The 14,295-nt window shown below is 37.5% G+C and overlaps 1 protein-coding gene across 1 annotated transcript in view; it reads left to right on the plus strand.

The window, feature by feature from the left end:
• Positions 1 to 14,295, plus strand: part of dnah10 (dynein axonemal heavy chain 10) — a 44,978-nt gene that overhangs the window by 943 nt on the left and 29,740 nt on the right. Inside the window, exons 2-31 of the mRNA XM_081364743.1 lie at positions 159 to 269; positions 371 to 459; positions 789 to 894; positions 973 to 1,088; positions 1,173 to 1,368; positions 1,661 to 1,818; positions 1,950 to 2,180; positions 2,335 to 2,525; positions 2,736 to 2,934; positions 3,039 to 3,233; positions 3,324 to 3,494; positions 3,604 to 3,780; positions 5,175 to 5,348; positions 6,067 to 6,224; positions 6,358 to 6,509; positions 7,169 to 7,333; positions 7,453 to 7,660; positions 7,751 to 7,907; positions 9,218 to 9,697; positions 9,814 to 9,972; positions 10,179 to 10,295; positions 10,655 to 10,757; positions 10,843 to 11,021; positions 11,116 to 11,327; positions 11,522 to 11,678; positions 12,151 to 12,384; positions 12,477 to 12,599; positions 12,683 to 12,916; positions 13,641 to 13,864; positions 13,974 to 14,243. Of these exons, the coding sequence (XP_081220869.1) occupies positions 159 to 269; positions 371 to 459; positions 789 to 894; positions 973 to 1,088; positions 1,173 to 1,368; positions 1,661 to 1,818; positions 1,950 to 2,180; positions 2,335 to 2,525; positions 2,736 to 2,934; positions 3,039 to 3,233; positions 3,324 to 3,494; positions 3,604 to 3,780; positions 5,175 to 5,348; positions 6,067 to 6,224; positions 6,358 to 6,509; positions 7,169 to 7,333; positions 7,453 to 7,660; positions 7,751 to 7,907; positions 9,218 to 9,697; positions 9,814 to 9,972; positions 10,179 to 10,295; positions 10,655 to 10,757; positions 10,843 to 11,021; positions 11,116 to 11,327; positions 11,522 to 11,678; positions 12,151 to 12,384; positions 12,477 to 12,599; positions 12,683 to 12,916; positions 13,641 to 13,864; positions 13,974 to 14,243 (5,446 nt within the window). The remainder of the gene's footprint in view (positions 1 to 158; positions 270 to 370; positions 460 to 788; positions 895 to 972; positions 1,089 to 1,172; positions 1,369 to 1,660; positions 1,819 to 1,949; positions 2,181 to 2,334; positions 2,526 to 2,735; positions 2,935 to 3,038; positions 3,234 to 3,323; positions 3,495 to 3,603; positions 3,781 to 5,174; positions 5,349 to 6,066; positions 6,225 to 6,357; positions 6,510 to 7,168; positions 7,334 to 7,452; positions 7,661 to 7,750; positions 7,908 to 9,217; positions 9,698 to 9,813; positions 9,973 to 10,178; positions 10,296 to 10,654; positions 10,758 to 10,842; positions 11,022 to 11,115; positions 11,328 to 11,521; positions 11,679 to 12,150; positions 12,385 to 12,476; positions 12,600 to 12,682; positions 12,917 to 13,640; positions 13,865 to 13,973; positions 14,244 to 14,295) is intronic.

Genomic DNA, 14,295 nt, shown 5'->3' on the forward strand with positions numbered 1-14,295 from the left:
CTTTCTCCAAGCGCGTGCAATGCTTGAAATATGAAGTTTAAAAATCAGTAATAATTTTGTTCACTAAGCTGATAAGAAGTCTTAAGGAAATGTCTGTTATCAAAAAAATAAAAATGGTATCAATTCATTTACGTGTTTAATAATAAATAATTTCCCAGTCCATACACACCAAAATCCGGTAGAAAGTACGGAGAATGACTCAGAGAGAAGTCCATCTGTTTCGTCTGAAGGGACACAACTCACAGATAGAGAGAAAACCCCTGCCGACAGTGAGTCTGCTTCCTCAGTCCTCATTAATATGATCAGAAAGACCTTCATCAAAGTAACAAGTTGTTCTTGTCTTTTTTCCATTGCTCACACATGACTGAAGAGTCCTCAAACCCAGAAGACTCTCAGAGTCCGCATCTTGCAGTCGAGGGCCTGTCAGAGGCAACAAATGTGGATAAACCACCTCCCAATGTAATTCTCAATTTATATATATATATATATATATATATATATATATATATATATATATTTATATATTTATATATTTATATATATATATATATTCTGTTTTAGGACAGGAAATAGACCTTTGCAAATACGTTTAGCCTAATACGTTTTATTTATTTTATCAAATGATTAAATGACTAAATATGTTTATTATTAATCAAGATGTGAATGAGATCTTATTTGATATATATATATATATATATATATATATATATATATATAATTGATATTATTATTTATTATTATTATTATTTTTGTTTTATGATGCTTTGACATTTTTTCCCCATCACAAGACTGAGGTTCAGATTGTGTATCATGTAGAGCTTCATGTGGACGTGAACAATATCCCGGAGAGGTTCGAGAAATACAATTTCGTCTACTTCCTGAGGAACACCAAAGGTAGGGGGAGTACCCTCAAAATGTGCCTCCCAAAATTTTCACATTTAACTAATATGTCTGGTGTTTTATCCTATCCAGAAACCATCATTGAACCTGTTGACATGCATGAGGCTAATCATTTGATGCCCAAACTTATTGAGTTTGGCATAATGAATGACAACCCCTTGATGATGCTTAGAGGGTTTCTCAACCATGTGTGTGACTAAACCTCTTACTCCCATTAAAAATTATCTTTAATTATACCATGGATCTATCTACACTGAGCTCTTTCCTTGCAGGTGTATGTTCCTTTTCTCTCAGTGAACCAACTCAGCATCACTGATGGTGGCTATTATGGTGTTGCTGGCTCTCAAGACTCTCAAGAAAAACAGCAGTCTTCGGAATCCCGTGGAGCTTTTGAGGTCCGAGATGATCTTCTCCACAGCACACATAAATTCTTGCAGGTCATAGACCAAACCTTACTGCAGCTTGAAGGTATGCTAGTTTTTCAATTTTTTTGCTCACCAAAGCTTAATTTACTTCATCAAAAATCATCAAAAACAGTAAAATTGTGAAATATGATTACAATTAAAAATAATATTATTATATTATATAATATGTCATTTAATCATGTGATGGCAAAGCTGAATTTTCAGCAGCCATTACTCCAGTCTTCAGTGTTTTCCTTCAGAAACCATTCTAATATGTTGATTTGGTGCTCAAGAAACAGTTCTTATTATTATCAATGTGGAAAACATTGCTTAACATTTTGATCTCTGTGTTATAGGTGAGTTTAAATTTCACATTCCAGATCTTGATTTGGAGGGAGAAGTGGAGACGCTCATGTCTAATCCAGGGATGGTGGATAAACTTGAGCAGTGTGTGATGAATTGGCACACACAAATCACAATTGTCATCGAAGAGCAGAAAACAAAGCAACCACAGGTTTGTAAAATTTCAAATGAATTAATCAAGATGGAATTCTTGTTGTTAAGTTTTCTACTCTAACCTAAACAGATTATTCTAAACAGATTATTTAAAGGATTAACTGACTGACTGTTTTTTCACTACTGAAGGGACCTGGTCCTTTGGCAGAGATTGAGTTCTGGCGTGAACGTTTGGCTGTCTTGAGTAGTTTGAGTGAGCAGCTGAACCTGCCAGTAGTGAAGAAGATTCTGGATGTGATGACCCATGCTGACTCATTCATAATGCAGGAGCTGGAAAAGACGACATCTGAGCTTAGAAAATACCATGAGGAGTCTGCCAGTAATGTACAATACCTCACCACAATGGAGAGACAATTCAGGGTGAGAAGTAACCATTCCTATGTTGTTGCCCCACATAGCGTGAGTGTCTTAAAAATTCAGTTTTGGGAATCAGTGTACAACTACAAGTACAACAAAGCATCCCAATAACAAAATCATTATTTAGTAAACTATATCGTTCCAAACCAATTTACAGAACCTTGTCACAGGACTGGATTTCAAAGTGGTCTTGGACACTATTCCTCAACTGATGAGCGGGCTGCGTTTGATCTGGATATTATCCAGGCATTACAACACAGATGAGCGTTTGGAATCTTTGATGGAACGCATTGCCTGGGAACTATCGGAACGGGTTGCGAGAGTCATAAATGTCCGTGTTCTATTTAAGTGAGTAAGCTAAATCTGTAAAAGTCAAACCACAAGCCAGCACAAAAAGAAAAAAAAATTGTGACTTGTTTGATGTGGAAAAAAATTCAATAAGGCTTATACTTTTTATTAAATGTTTCATCAATTTAGAAGTTCCATATAATGTTACCTTAAAACACACAATGTTCATTTATAATGATTGTAATTCCCACATTAATTGATATAATGCAGAGACAAGAGAGTGGTGGCCAAAGCCAAAGCTCAGGATGGAAAGCAAGTCTTGGAACTGTGGAAGGCCAGTTATTTTGAGGTCCGTGCACTGATTGAGAAATCAGACCGTGATCCCCGCTGGGAATTCAATCGCAAAAAGCTGTTTGAAAAGACAGACTATATGGCTTCAGTCTGTCAGGACTTGTATAACACTTTGCAGGTTTGCCAAATTAGATTAAGCATATTTAATTTACTTTCAATTGTACATGAAGAAATTTTTCCTCACAGACAGTAACCTTCTCACAAATTAATTTTCACTGATAGACTCTGGACGAGTTCTACATTATCTTTGGACCGGAGTTAAAAGCAGTGACGGGTGATCCGAAGCGAATAGATGATGTTTTACACCGTGTAAACTGCCTCGCCGAACCCATTGAGGAACTTACCTTTGACCCCTTTGACATCCGCAAACTGAGCAGTTGGAAAATGACCATACAAAAATTTAAAACTGACGTCCAGGTAAAAATCTGGCTGCAACTATATTGTCGGTGTTCATTTGTTTTCCTCTTTTGATATTTTTGGTGTATTAAATGCTCTCTTTTTATTAAGGCCATTGAAAGAGAAGCTATCAATTTCATTGATCACTCCTTCAAGACGCTGCGTTCTTCATCTGCAGCCTTTGACCTGCTGCTGAAATTCAAGCACATCCGCTCTAGAGATGCCATCAACAATCAGTTGATGAAGAAGTTTAATGATATTCTTGCTCAGTACTGCAAAGAGGTGCCTCATGACCTGCTTACTAAAAAACCTAGTACATGTTGTCGTGGTGATACAAAGATTGCATTTCTTGCTGTTTTTAAGTGTCTTCTTTGGTGTTGTTGTTGCCTAGATGGACCTTCTAAATGACATATTTATGAAACTAAAGGATAATCCACCTCTGAATAAGAATCATCCTCCTGTGGCAGGAGCCATTGTTTGGGAGCGTTTCCTGCAAGACCGCATTAGGTACCCCATTAAACGCTTCAAGGAGGCACGTGAGCTGATGTGCAGCGTAGAGGGCAAAGTAGTAAGTCTTCCCACATTGTCACTAAGTAAAACTTTTTGTTACTAGTATGATGAGCTGAGTGTCAAACCTTGTAGGCATTCAACATTAATATAAAAAAGGGGATATACAATCTCAGTGGGATTGGGACTGGTGTTGACAATCAAAAGGGATAATTACAAAAAGACAGACTATATAGACATAAGACGTAATCTACAGGGTGGGCCATTTATATGGATACACCGTAATAACATGGGAATGGTTGGTGATATTAAAGTCCTGTTTGTGGCACATTAGTATATGTGAGGGGGCAAACTCCTCAAGATGGGTGGTGACCATGGTGGCCATTTAGAAGTCCACAAACAGGACTTTAATATCACCAACCATTCCCATGTTATTACGGTGTATCCATATAAATGGCCCACCCTGTATATTAATGAATAATACATGATAAAAATTCATCATAATTATATACAAATGCATCTATATAAATAATTAAAATGTTAAAATTTAAAATCATATTATGTTATGATATTTCAGCACCCATGCATCAATATACATTCAGATGGATGTCATTATATTGTTTTTTGAGTGTCCCACTAATGTTCATAATTTTTAAGATGGTGTGTTAAATAAAACAGTTCAAGTTCGAGACCCCTGCATTCTGTTTCATTCTGTTTTACAAAATTTGACAGTTTTTGAACACAAGGACACTGTAGGAACAGTGTAGTCTTTAAGTAAATGTCCCCTAAAAACTAGGGGTGTTGAAATTAATCCTTGCATTAATAGACCATAATCGTAAGGCTGCGAGCGTGTGCGTACAAGTGTGTATGTGTGTGTGCGAGGCTGCATGCGTGTGCGTGCGAGTGTGCGTGCGTTATTGTAACTTAAGTACACTTGACAGTTTCATGCGCTTGTAGTATTTACTAGTGTTTGTTCTAAATGGTCCTGTCTGCTGTGTTCAGACTTAAGTTGTGTGATGTTTGCTACATTGTGTACTTTCTTGGAGCAGATCAAATAAAAAGGGAGTTCATACTGTATATCTGATTGCTTGTATTCATTGACGAAAATGTAGGCATGTGCAGTAATATTGAAAAGTGAGAATGCAGCTATGACATGATAATCGTAATCGAATTGAATCGTGAGACCAGTGACGATTCACACCCCTACTAAAAACAGTCTGATTAGGGTCAGGTGAACCCAAAACCATTGCAATTATTCTATTCAGGGTGACTAGTCATTCAGGCAACCCAATTTTGAAAATGTGTAGTTTTGCACATCCCTATACTCTATTTGCTACACCTATCAGAGTTCACAAACTTCAACTTAGGTATTCTTTGCAAATGCTTATGCTCTCCCATATTTGCATTTATATGAATACAAATATCCTGACTGTCTTTTATTTTTTCCCTCTGCAGGTGGAATCCAAATACTTAGAGGTGGTTTTGCGTATGAGGGGCTATGAGGAGGATCTCTATAACGATTGGAAAGCAGAGACTACTCAGACTCTGCCCCTTCTCATGAAGAGAAGTGTGCTGATAAAAGTCAACAGTGATGGGACTGTCTATGAAGACTTCATACAGCCAAATGCCGTATGTTGCAGTGACAGGGAAACCTGTCTGTTAGCTGTGAGGAAAAGATGGTCAAAATTGATAATAAACCCAGCCTGATCTGCCTGTGATTTGATTTCGCCCTGCAGTTCGGGCTGGAAACCTGTACATTTCTCTATCCTGCTTCTTTTACAAATCTGCGGGGACCAATCACAAACTGGCTTATCCACCTGGCGCGCTATTGGCGTGTTTAACATGATGACGATTGACAAGAGAATGTGCTCAATGGCTTCTTTAGTTTAGCAAACAAATCGCTCGAGTGGGTGTAAATACCACTCACTTTCATGATTTTTTTTTGCGCAACCTGCAAAAATCGCTTGATGCAAACCACTGATCGATGCTACAAACCAACACGTTTCCTGTCTGGAGTTTTCGAATCGAATCGAATCGTTGGTCTGATTGGTTGGAGGACTATCCAATTGCGTACAGAGTCATTTGAACTATGCCCGTTGATCACGCCTCTTGTGCAGTAGAAAATACAGAGCAGACTCACCAGACTAATGTTCAGTCTTAAAAGATTGAGCTTGGTCTGGTGATAGCCAGACTAATAATGGTCCTTATATCATGGAAATATGTGGATAAGTCATTTTAATGATCTCAGTTTCTCTCTACTCCATAGCCATTATGTACTTAAACCAGTGCTTTGAAATAACATTAATGTTATTATGTATGAATATGACTGTGATTGCAGACTGCTCAGGGCTCAGAGAGGGATGTGGAAAAGGATGTGCGCTATTCTGTGAATTTTGCCCCTGAACTGCAAGAGATCATATCTGAGACCAAATTTCTGGATCACTTGGGCATCTTATTACCAGATGAGGCACAAAATGTGGCTCTGCAGGAAGACAGGTTTCTCAGGTAATCTGCCTATAATTAATTCCTACAATTAATTTACTGAACCTTCATGACATTTGACCTAAAAAGACTTCCTTAAAATGTCTCTTGAAGTGTTTTTTGACACTTTTGTTACTATTTACTGTTACGCATACAGGTACAAAATTGAACTGAAGAAGTTAGTAAACCATTACCATTCTCTGATGGATAATCTAAATGATGCCGAGTTCTCACTAATGGCTGATTCGGTGCAGGAACTGAGGCGAGTGCTAAGCTTTGGGTGCAAAAGACTCAACTGGAATTGTTTGGGTAAGTTGCACACAAATTTAATATTTATGTATTTAAAGTGCATATAAAACTAAAAATATCAACTTTATTTTACTTTTACCTTGTTACACATGTTACATGTAGGTACTATAGTAATAACTATAAATTATTAATAATTACATGATTATTACACTAATCTAACCCTAACCTTCATGTAGTTAATTCATGTTACTCAGAACTTAAATGTATAATTACACTGAAACAAGGTTACTAAAGTTTAACCTAAAATTTCCATCCATTTAGATTACAGTTTTAAAATAAACTAGTAAACTTAAAGTGATGCATATTTGTCAGTCAAACATAAATGAATAAGGAAATAAACTGGTAAGATTTTCGTAATAGTTACAATAAACTGAATTTATTTTAAATACACAATTATCTAGTTTATATGTTTATCATCAATCAGTCAAATTTGTTTCACTCTCATTCATTTTAACTAACTGAATATTGCTTGTTCCACAGCTAGACATATTTTATCCATGTTCTTACTGAATACATTTCATTGTTTTCACAATTAACATATTTATGCTGATTCTAAACCATTGAAATGGGTACCCCGTAAAAATGAGTAGTTGCTGCCCCACTATTTTGTCTTCTAAAAGTTCTTAATGTAATTTCTTGAATTAAACTTCATTTAACAGGTATACCACAATTCATCCAACGTGGAAATCAGGCCACTTCCAAATTTGAGTCATTGATGAACCAAATTCAGAAGAATGAACAAGACATTGACGATAAACTTAAATCCATTGAATCTGCAAACCTTTTCAAGTTCCCAATGGCAGATAAAGCCGGACACCTGCCAGGTTAAGAATGTTATTGGCTGTATTTGCAATGACTAGATTACTCTTAATAACTCACAATAAGCAAACACATCAGGTACAAAGTGGCAATGTGTTAAGGTGTTTTCTGCCTGTTGTTCCAGGAATAAAAGAGTTCTGTGATTTCATTGAGAGTGAGAGGGCAAAAGTGGTGAACCTGCTGGTGAATAAGTATGCAGCTATCAGTCCTCTCCTCACCAAGATTGAAAGTCTGATCATGGGGACCAGCACTGGCAAAGCCAAGCGCATGGCTCAGTTCTACGCTTATTGGGAGCACAAGATCTATAATTCACTTACCAAGATGGTGCTTCAGTAGGTTTATTTGATTGTTTCTCAGATGCATTTACATAAATCTCATAGGTCTAATGCTCTTTTATGCTTACCATTACAATTGCCTTTCAGGAATATTCAAGCTTTTAACAACACACTGATGGGCACTACTCCACTCTTCCAAATCGACACCATTCTAGCTGCTCCTGAGATTGCTTTGCTTCCTAAGAACAGTGAGGTGTACAAGCTTATTAGACAGTGTGTCGCTGACTGTGTGGAGAGCACCAAGGTATGTTGCAGGCTACATAATTCAAGACAAGTCACCTTTATTTAGCAAGTTATAAACAATATAGATTATTTCAAAGCAACTTCACTGTTATACACAGGAAAATGGCAATCAATGATACAAACTTTTTCAAATATGAAAATAATTCTAATTCTGCTGTAAATCAACTCTAAAAAGAGCTGTCATTATTCAGCTCAAGTCAGTTCAGTGTTGATTCAGTTCAGTTCAATAACTGTGTAAAGTTAATCAATTATCAAACAAGTTCAATCCAGCTATAAACTGCACTACAGTAGTGTAATGTTTAGCTCAAGTCAGTTCAATGTTGATTTATTTCAGTTCAATAACTGTCGACGTTGCAAAATTTGAATTTGAATTTGATGAATTTAGATAGCAAATCATTTAAATTTATTCAAATGAGGAATACAACAAGTGGTTCATCTTAAAGAGGCAGAATACAGGATATATCGTTCAGAATATACAACAAGATAGAACAGGGAGGGATTAAAGAGTTGGTTCACCAAAGAATGAAAATTCTGTCATTAATCACTCACCCCCATATCATTCCAAACCCAAAAGTTTTTTGTTTACCTTTGAAATACAAAGATCTTTTTTATGAAATCTGAGAGCTTTCTGTCCCTCCAAAATTGGTTTACGTAACATCGTCTGCTCTCGCATCGACACCACACACATGCATCTTGGTGCTCTCATGAATGTGCGTTGGAGATTAATATTTTGTTAATAAAGTGGTAAATTGTGTTTTTTCCATTGCTGACATGGCTACAAGAGTGTTCTGGTGCTCCATGGATCGGTACTATTCATTTTGTTTTTTCTCCTATTTACACAGCCAGTACTATGTACAAACACAATTTTTTGTTTAGGTGTGTATTTAAATTTTCAACATCGTGTTACTGCACCTTTAAGTGCCCGAGGAAACGAATGGCTCAAATTGAAACTACTGCGGGACAGTTCAGCACTTAAGCACAATAGATGTAACAAGCAATACAAATAATTTTTTTATTGATAACAATCTAGTCTAATTACAAATAAATGCAGTCAAAATACAAATTCCTATAGAAAATACAAATAAAAGTAAATAAATTACTCCTTCCGAGCAGCAAATATTAATCTAAACAACAGAAACCAGTACATACTACCGCCGTCACCATTGACCAATTGCTTCTCTGACAAATGAAAATACTGAAAATAATGATAGAAATTAGAAAGCAAATACTTTCACAGATTTAGAACGGTTTTAGTGTAAAGTAGATATTTGGTCACTCAGGTCACCTTTTCCTCTGTTTCTATCTTTTTAGCGGTTTGTTCGCTGGATGCAAGGCAGCTGCATCCAATGCCCTCCACAGTATGTGGATGGTGAAGACAAACCATTCATCTTCACTTTTTACAATGAAGTTTGCCAGCTTCCACAGATAAATGAGCAAGCCACTGCCGTCTCCCAGTCAATGCAGCGCCTCCTTAATGGAACCAGCGTCTACCTCAAAACCTGGATGAGCTACCGCTCTCTCTGGAAACTCGACAAGGCAATTGTCATGGAGAAGTTTGCAGCCAAGAAGCCCTCATGTGTGATGTATGATGAGAAGTTTCAGTTCTATGTCAAAGTCAGCAATGAGGTGGCAAAGCAGCCCTTGATGAAGCATGAGCACATAATCAGGCTGAACCTGGAGCCGCTAGCCCGTGCCATCCAGGAGAACGCACAAGCGTGGGTCACTTCTCTGGGCAGGCTACTCAATGACTCGACCCGAGAGGAGCTTTTCAACCTGCGCAATGAGCTGTTGGTGAGGAGGACAAATGTTGCACTGTTCTAAATGTTATCTTCATCTAAGAATCATGTAAGTGAAATGTTGAGATTTTGAGACAGTCTGTACTTATAGAATGCGTTTACTGTGAACAGAAATTGTCAGATAATTTGAAGAGGAACCCCAATACCTTGGAGGACCTGAAATTTGTTCTGGGCACCATCACAGACATTAGAGATATGTCTCTCTTAGTGGAGATGAGAATCAATGATGTTCAAGAGAGATACAGAACTCTGAGCATGTACAATGTGGAGGTGAGTAGACCTGAGTGTATCAGACAGTAGAGCAACAGTACTTGTTTAAACCAATTACTCTAAACCAATTTGTTATAATGAAAGATGATAAAATGTGTACTTAACCTGAACTATTGTTAGTGTACATGTCAAATATTGAATATGCACTAAAACGTTTTGTGGTCATTCCTTTGATTATTATCTGCTTTACAACTCTTGTTCTGAAGACTTCAGAGGAGGAGGTGCAACTGTCTGCAAACATCTCCAATCTATGGAGTGAACTTTTTAAAGAGTCTAGACGGGTTGACTGCGGTTTGAGAAAAGTAAAGAAGACTTTTGCAGAGGTAGTACCAATCATTTACCAGTAAGGCTTAATTTGCTTGTTGCGTGCCAGTTGCACACACTGCTTAGACTAGTCTTACAAGACTGGTCATAACATTTTTAAGTCAGTAACATAAAAGGATAGATTGGTCAAATTTGAATTCGAAAAATTTTAAAAGTCTTAACTTAGCAACTATGTTTATGCAACTGGCCCCTGATCTATGATTTCTTAATGTTTTAATTCACTGAATTCACTTTCAATTCTCTCTCTCTCTCTCTCTCTCTCTCTCTCTCTCTCTCTCTCTCTCTCTCTCTCTCTCTCTCTCTCTCTCTCTCTCTCTCTCTCTCTCTCTCTCTCTCTCTCTCTCTCTCTCTCTCTCAGATCACTCTGAATCAGATTGAGGAGTATAAACAGGAGATCTCCATATTTGCAGAGAGCTTCAACATGCATGGTCCTGGAGCAGTGGGAGATGATCTAGAGAAAGGCAAGAGCACTAGGACTCTATCCTGATTTTTTTTTATCTTACCCACCTGGTATTATATCACCATTGTTTATGTGTACTCCTATAGGTTTAGAGATCATGGATACCTATGAAACGGAGTTGGCTAGGGTAGAGGCAAGACGTCAGGAACTGGCTAAAGCTGAGAAATTGTTCAACCTGCCAATCACTATGTACCCAGAGCTTCTCAATGTACAGAAGGAGATGAGGGGCCTGAGACAGATCTATGAGATTTATAAGAGCCAGAAAGTTAGAATGTCAATTCTTACATATACCTTTACTTATTATTATGTTGGTCACATTTTCTGAACAGTTGTGACACAGGTGTGTGTATATTCCTCAGGTAGCTAAGACAGAGTGGTCACAGACCCTTTGGGTAAATCTGGACATAAAGGTCCTTCAGGACGGTATAGAAGCACTTATCAAGAGTTTGCGGAAGCTGCCGAAGGATGTGAGAGCTCTTCCTGTATCTTTCTTCCTGGAGGGCCGCATGAAAGAATTCAAAGAGTCACTCCCTCTCCTTTTGGACCTAAAAAATAAGGCCCTCAGAGACAGGTAAATGCTTTTAAGATTTTGTTTTATAATGTTTTAACTTAAAGTAATATATCTCTGCCTTTAGACACAGCTAGCAAATATGATTAAGGGCTAAATAGTGTGATCTTCAAAAAGGTAGCTTAATCTAAGGTCACTAGCTATTTGGATATACTTTATGCAACATGAGACTCAAGTGCTCACTTGGTTGGCTGCAGGCACTGGAAGGGCCTAATGGAGAGGACAGGCTCTATCTTTGAGATGAACCCAAACACCTTCACTCTGGAGAACATGTTCTCCATGGAACTGCACAAGTATGGGAACGTCATCAGTGATATCGTCACCTCAGCTGTAAAGGAGCTTGGCATCGAGACGGTTAGAAATCTCACCAAAAATGAAATTCAACTACACTTCTTATAATAGTAATGGTTTGAAATCCAGCATTAGAGTTAAAGGGAAAGTTCACCCAAAAATGAACATCCTGCAATCAATTACTTATGTCTTTCCAAACCTGCACGCCTTTCTGACTTCTGTGGAACACAAAGTAGTATAGAAAGAAGAATGTTGGTAACCAAACAGTTTCGGTTCACATTGGCTTCCATTGTATTTTTGTCCATACTATAATAGTCAATGAAAACTTAAACTGTTTGGTTGCCAACATTCTACAAAATGTCTTCTATGTTTCACAGAAGAAAGAAATGCATACAGATTTTGAAGAGCATGAGTAAATGATGTTGATGATGAAAAATCCCAAGAAAACTGATTTGAACTGTTTATTGAGATTCGTAAGTTTCCTTAAATGATTGTGATATTAGATTACAGAGTGTGTTTGTGTGCATTTTTGCAGGGAGTAAAAGAAGTGGAGGAAACATGGGAAAATATGAAGTTCAGTGTGCAGCGGTTCTTAAAAGGCACACAGGAGCATGGTTTCATTCTTGGTGTTGTGGATGAGATTCTCCAGCACTTGGATGATGATGCCATGAACCTGCAGAGTATGGCAGGCAGCCACTTTGTAGGTCCCTTCCTGGCCACCGTGCAGCAGTGGGAGAAGAATCTATCACTCATTAGTGAGATTATTGAGGTCATTGGAAACCAACAATATCAACAATCAACGACTTGAAAACCACACTGGCTCATGTTCACATTTTTTTGCTATTATTCTCTAATGTGTAGGTATGGATGTTAGTGCAGCAAAAATGGATGTACCTGGAAAGCATCTTCATTGGAGGTGACATTAGCTCACAGCTACCCGAGGAAGCCAAAAAATTCGAAAATATTGACAAAATGTTCAGAAAGGTGAGTTCTGCACCAACAACTAATTTGAAAATGTGTTTTTTGTGAAGAATGTAAATCCCTTATCCTCTGATGGATATCACCAGATAATGACCGACACAGAGAAGGACCCTGGAATTAAGAGATGCTGTCTGGTTCCAAATCGTCTGGCTGACCTGCAGAACCTAAGCGATGGTTTAGAGAGGTGTCAAAAGAGTCTGAATGATTACCTCGATTCCAAGCGAAATGCTTTCCCACGCTTTTTTTTCATTTCTGACGATGAGCTGCTCAGTATTTTGGGGAGCAGTGAGCCTACTTGTGTGCAGGAGCACATGATCAAGGTAATTTTGCGTGCTGAAAAAAGGATGAAATTAAAGTTTTTTGTTTTCTGAATTCTGTTTTCTAAATGCATGTTATTGATCTTATTGTGAATGATTCACATGCATGTTTACATTTTATAAACCATATGGATAGAACAAGTAGAATTTGGCTAGTCAAATGAGCTTAACAAGTTTCATGTGCAATAAAACCTGCTTTTATTAGGCTACTCGTACTCTGCTCCATCCTAAAATTTAAAAGGCTGTTATATATTTCCTTTTTTAAGTATAAAGGAAGTATTCTGTGGAAGAATTAATATTATTAATGTGTTTTCTATTCTCTGTAGTACTGTACTGTTATATGTATTATTTAAATCAAAATGTTATTTATTTTAATGAAATGTTTTTATTTAGTTAGTTATTTAATTTTATAAATCAAAATGTATTTAATACGTTTATTTTATTTGCAAATGTATTTGTTTATTTAGTTATTTGTTTAATCTTTTTGTATTATTTGTTTATGTTTATATTTTTTACATTGCTTTTCTTGAAACTTTTCCACGGACCCGCTACCACTTCCTTGTGGGGGTCCCTCCCTGAATCTCAGTTTGAAAACCTCTGCTTTACTGTATAAGCTTTCCTCACCCTTATATTAAAATCATTCAAATGAACTGAATTCTGGTTCAAAAATAACAGGTGCACAACAGACCATAAATGAATTAATCATCTTGTTTTTCCTCATCGACAGATGTATGACAACATTGCAGCTTTGCGTTTTGATACGGGAATGAATGGAGAGATGGTGGCAAGGGCACTGGTGTCTGCCGAGGGGGAGGTGATGGAGCTCAAACAACCTGTCCCTGCAGAGGGCCGTGTGGAGGACTGGATGACTGAAGTGCTGCTGGAGATGAGGAGAACCAACAGACTTATCACCAAAGAGGCTATTTACTTCTACGGTCACCAAAAGACTAGGTGAGGACATTACTAGACTCCCATCTCATCTACTAGAATCTCATTGAACTTTTCTGTCCAATTAGAATTTATGAGAATTTAATAATATGGTTGTCTGCATTTCCATTAGGGTGGACTGGATGCTTGACTACCAGGGCATGGTGGTGCTGGCAGCAAACCAAGTGTGGTGGACCTGGGAGGTGGAAGACGTCTTCAAAAGGATGTATCAAGGCGAAAAGCAGGCGTTGAAACAGTATGCAAAGAAAATGCACCAGCAGATCAATGACTTGGTGAGGCGCATCACTCAACCTTTAAATAAGAATGACAGACGGAAAATCAATACTGTCCTCATCATTGATGTCCATGCTAGGGACATTGTGGATGCTTTTGTCAGAGATAGGTAAGATATGAAAACTGTCACCTCAAAAGAGGTCGAAACGTTGAGAATTGGT

The sequence above is a fragment of the Scardinius erythrophthalmus genome, assembly GCF_964197995.2.
Source record: "Scardinius erythrophthalmus genome assembly, chromosome: 5".
Lineage (NCBI taxonomy): Eukaryota > Metazoa > Chordata > Actinopteri > Cypriniformes > Leuciscidae > Scardinius > Scardinius erythrophthalmus.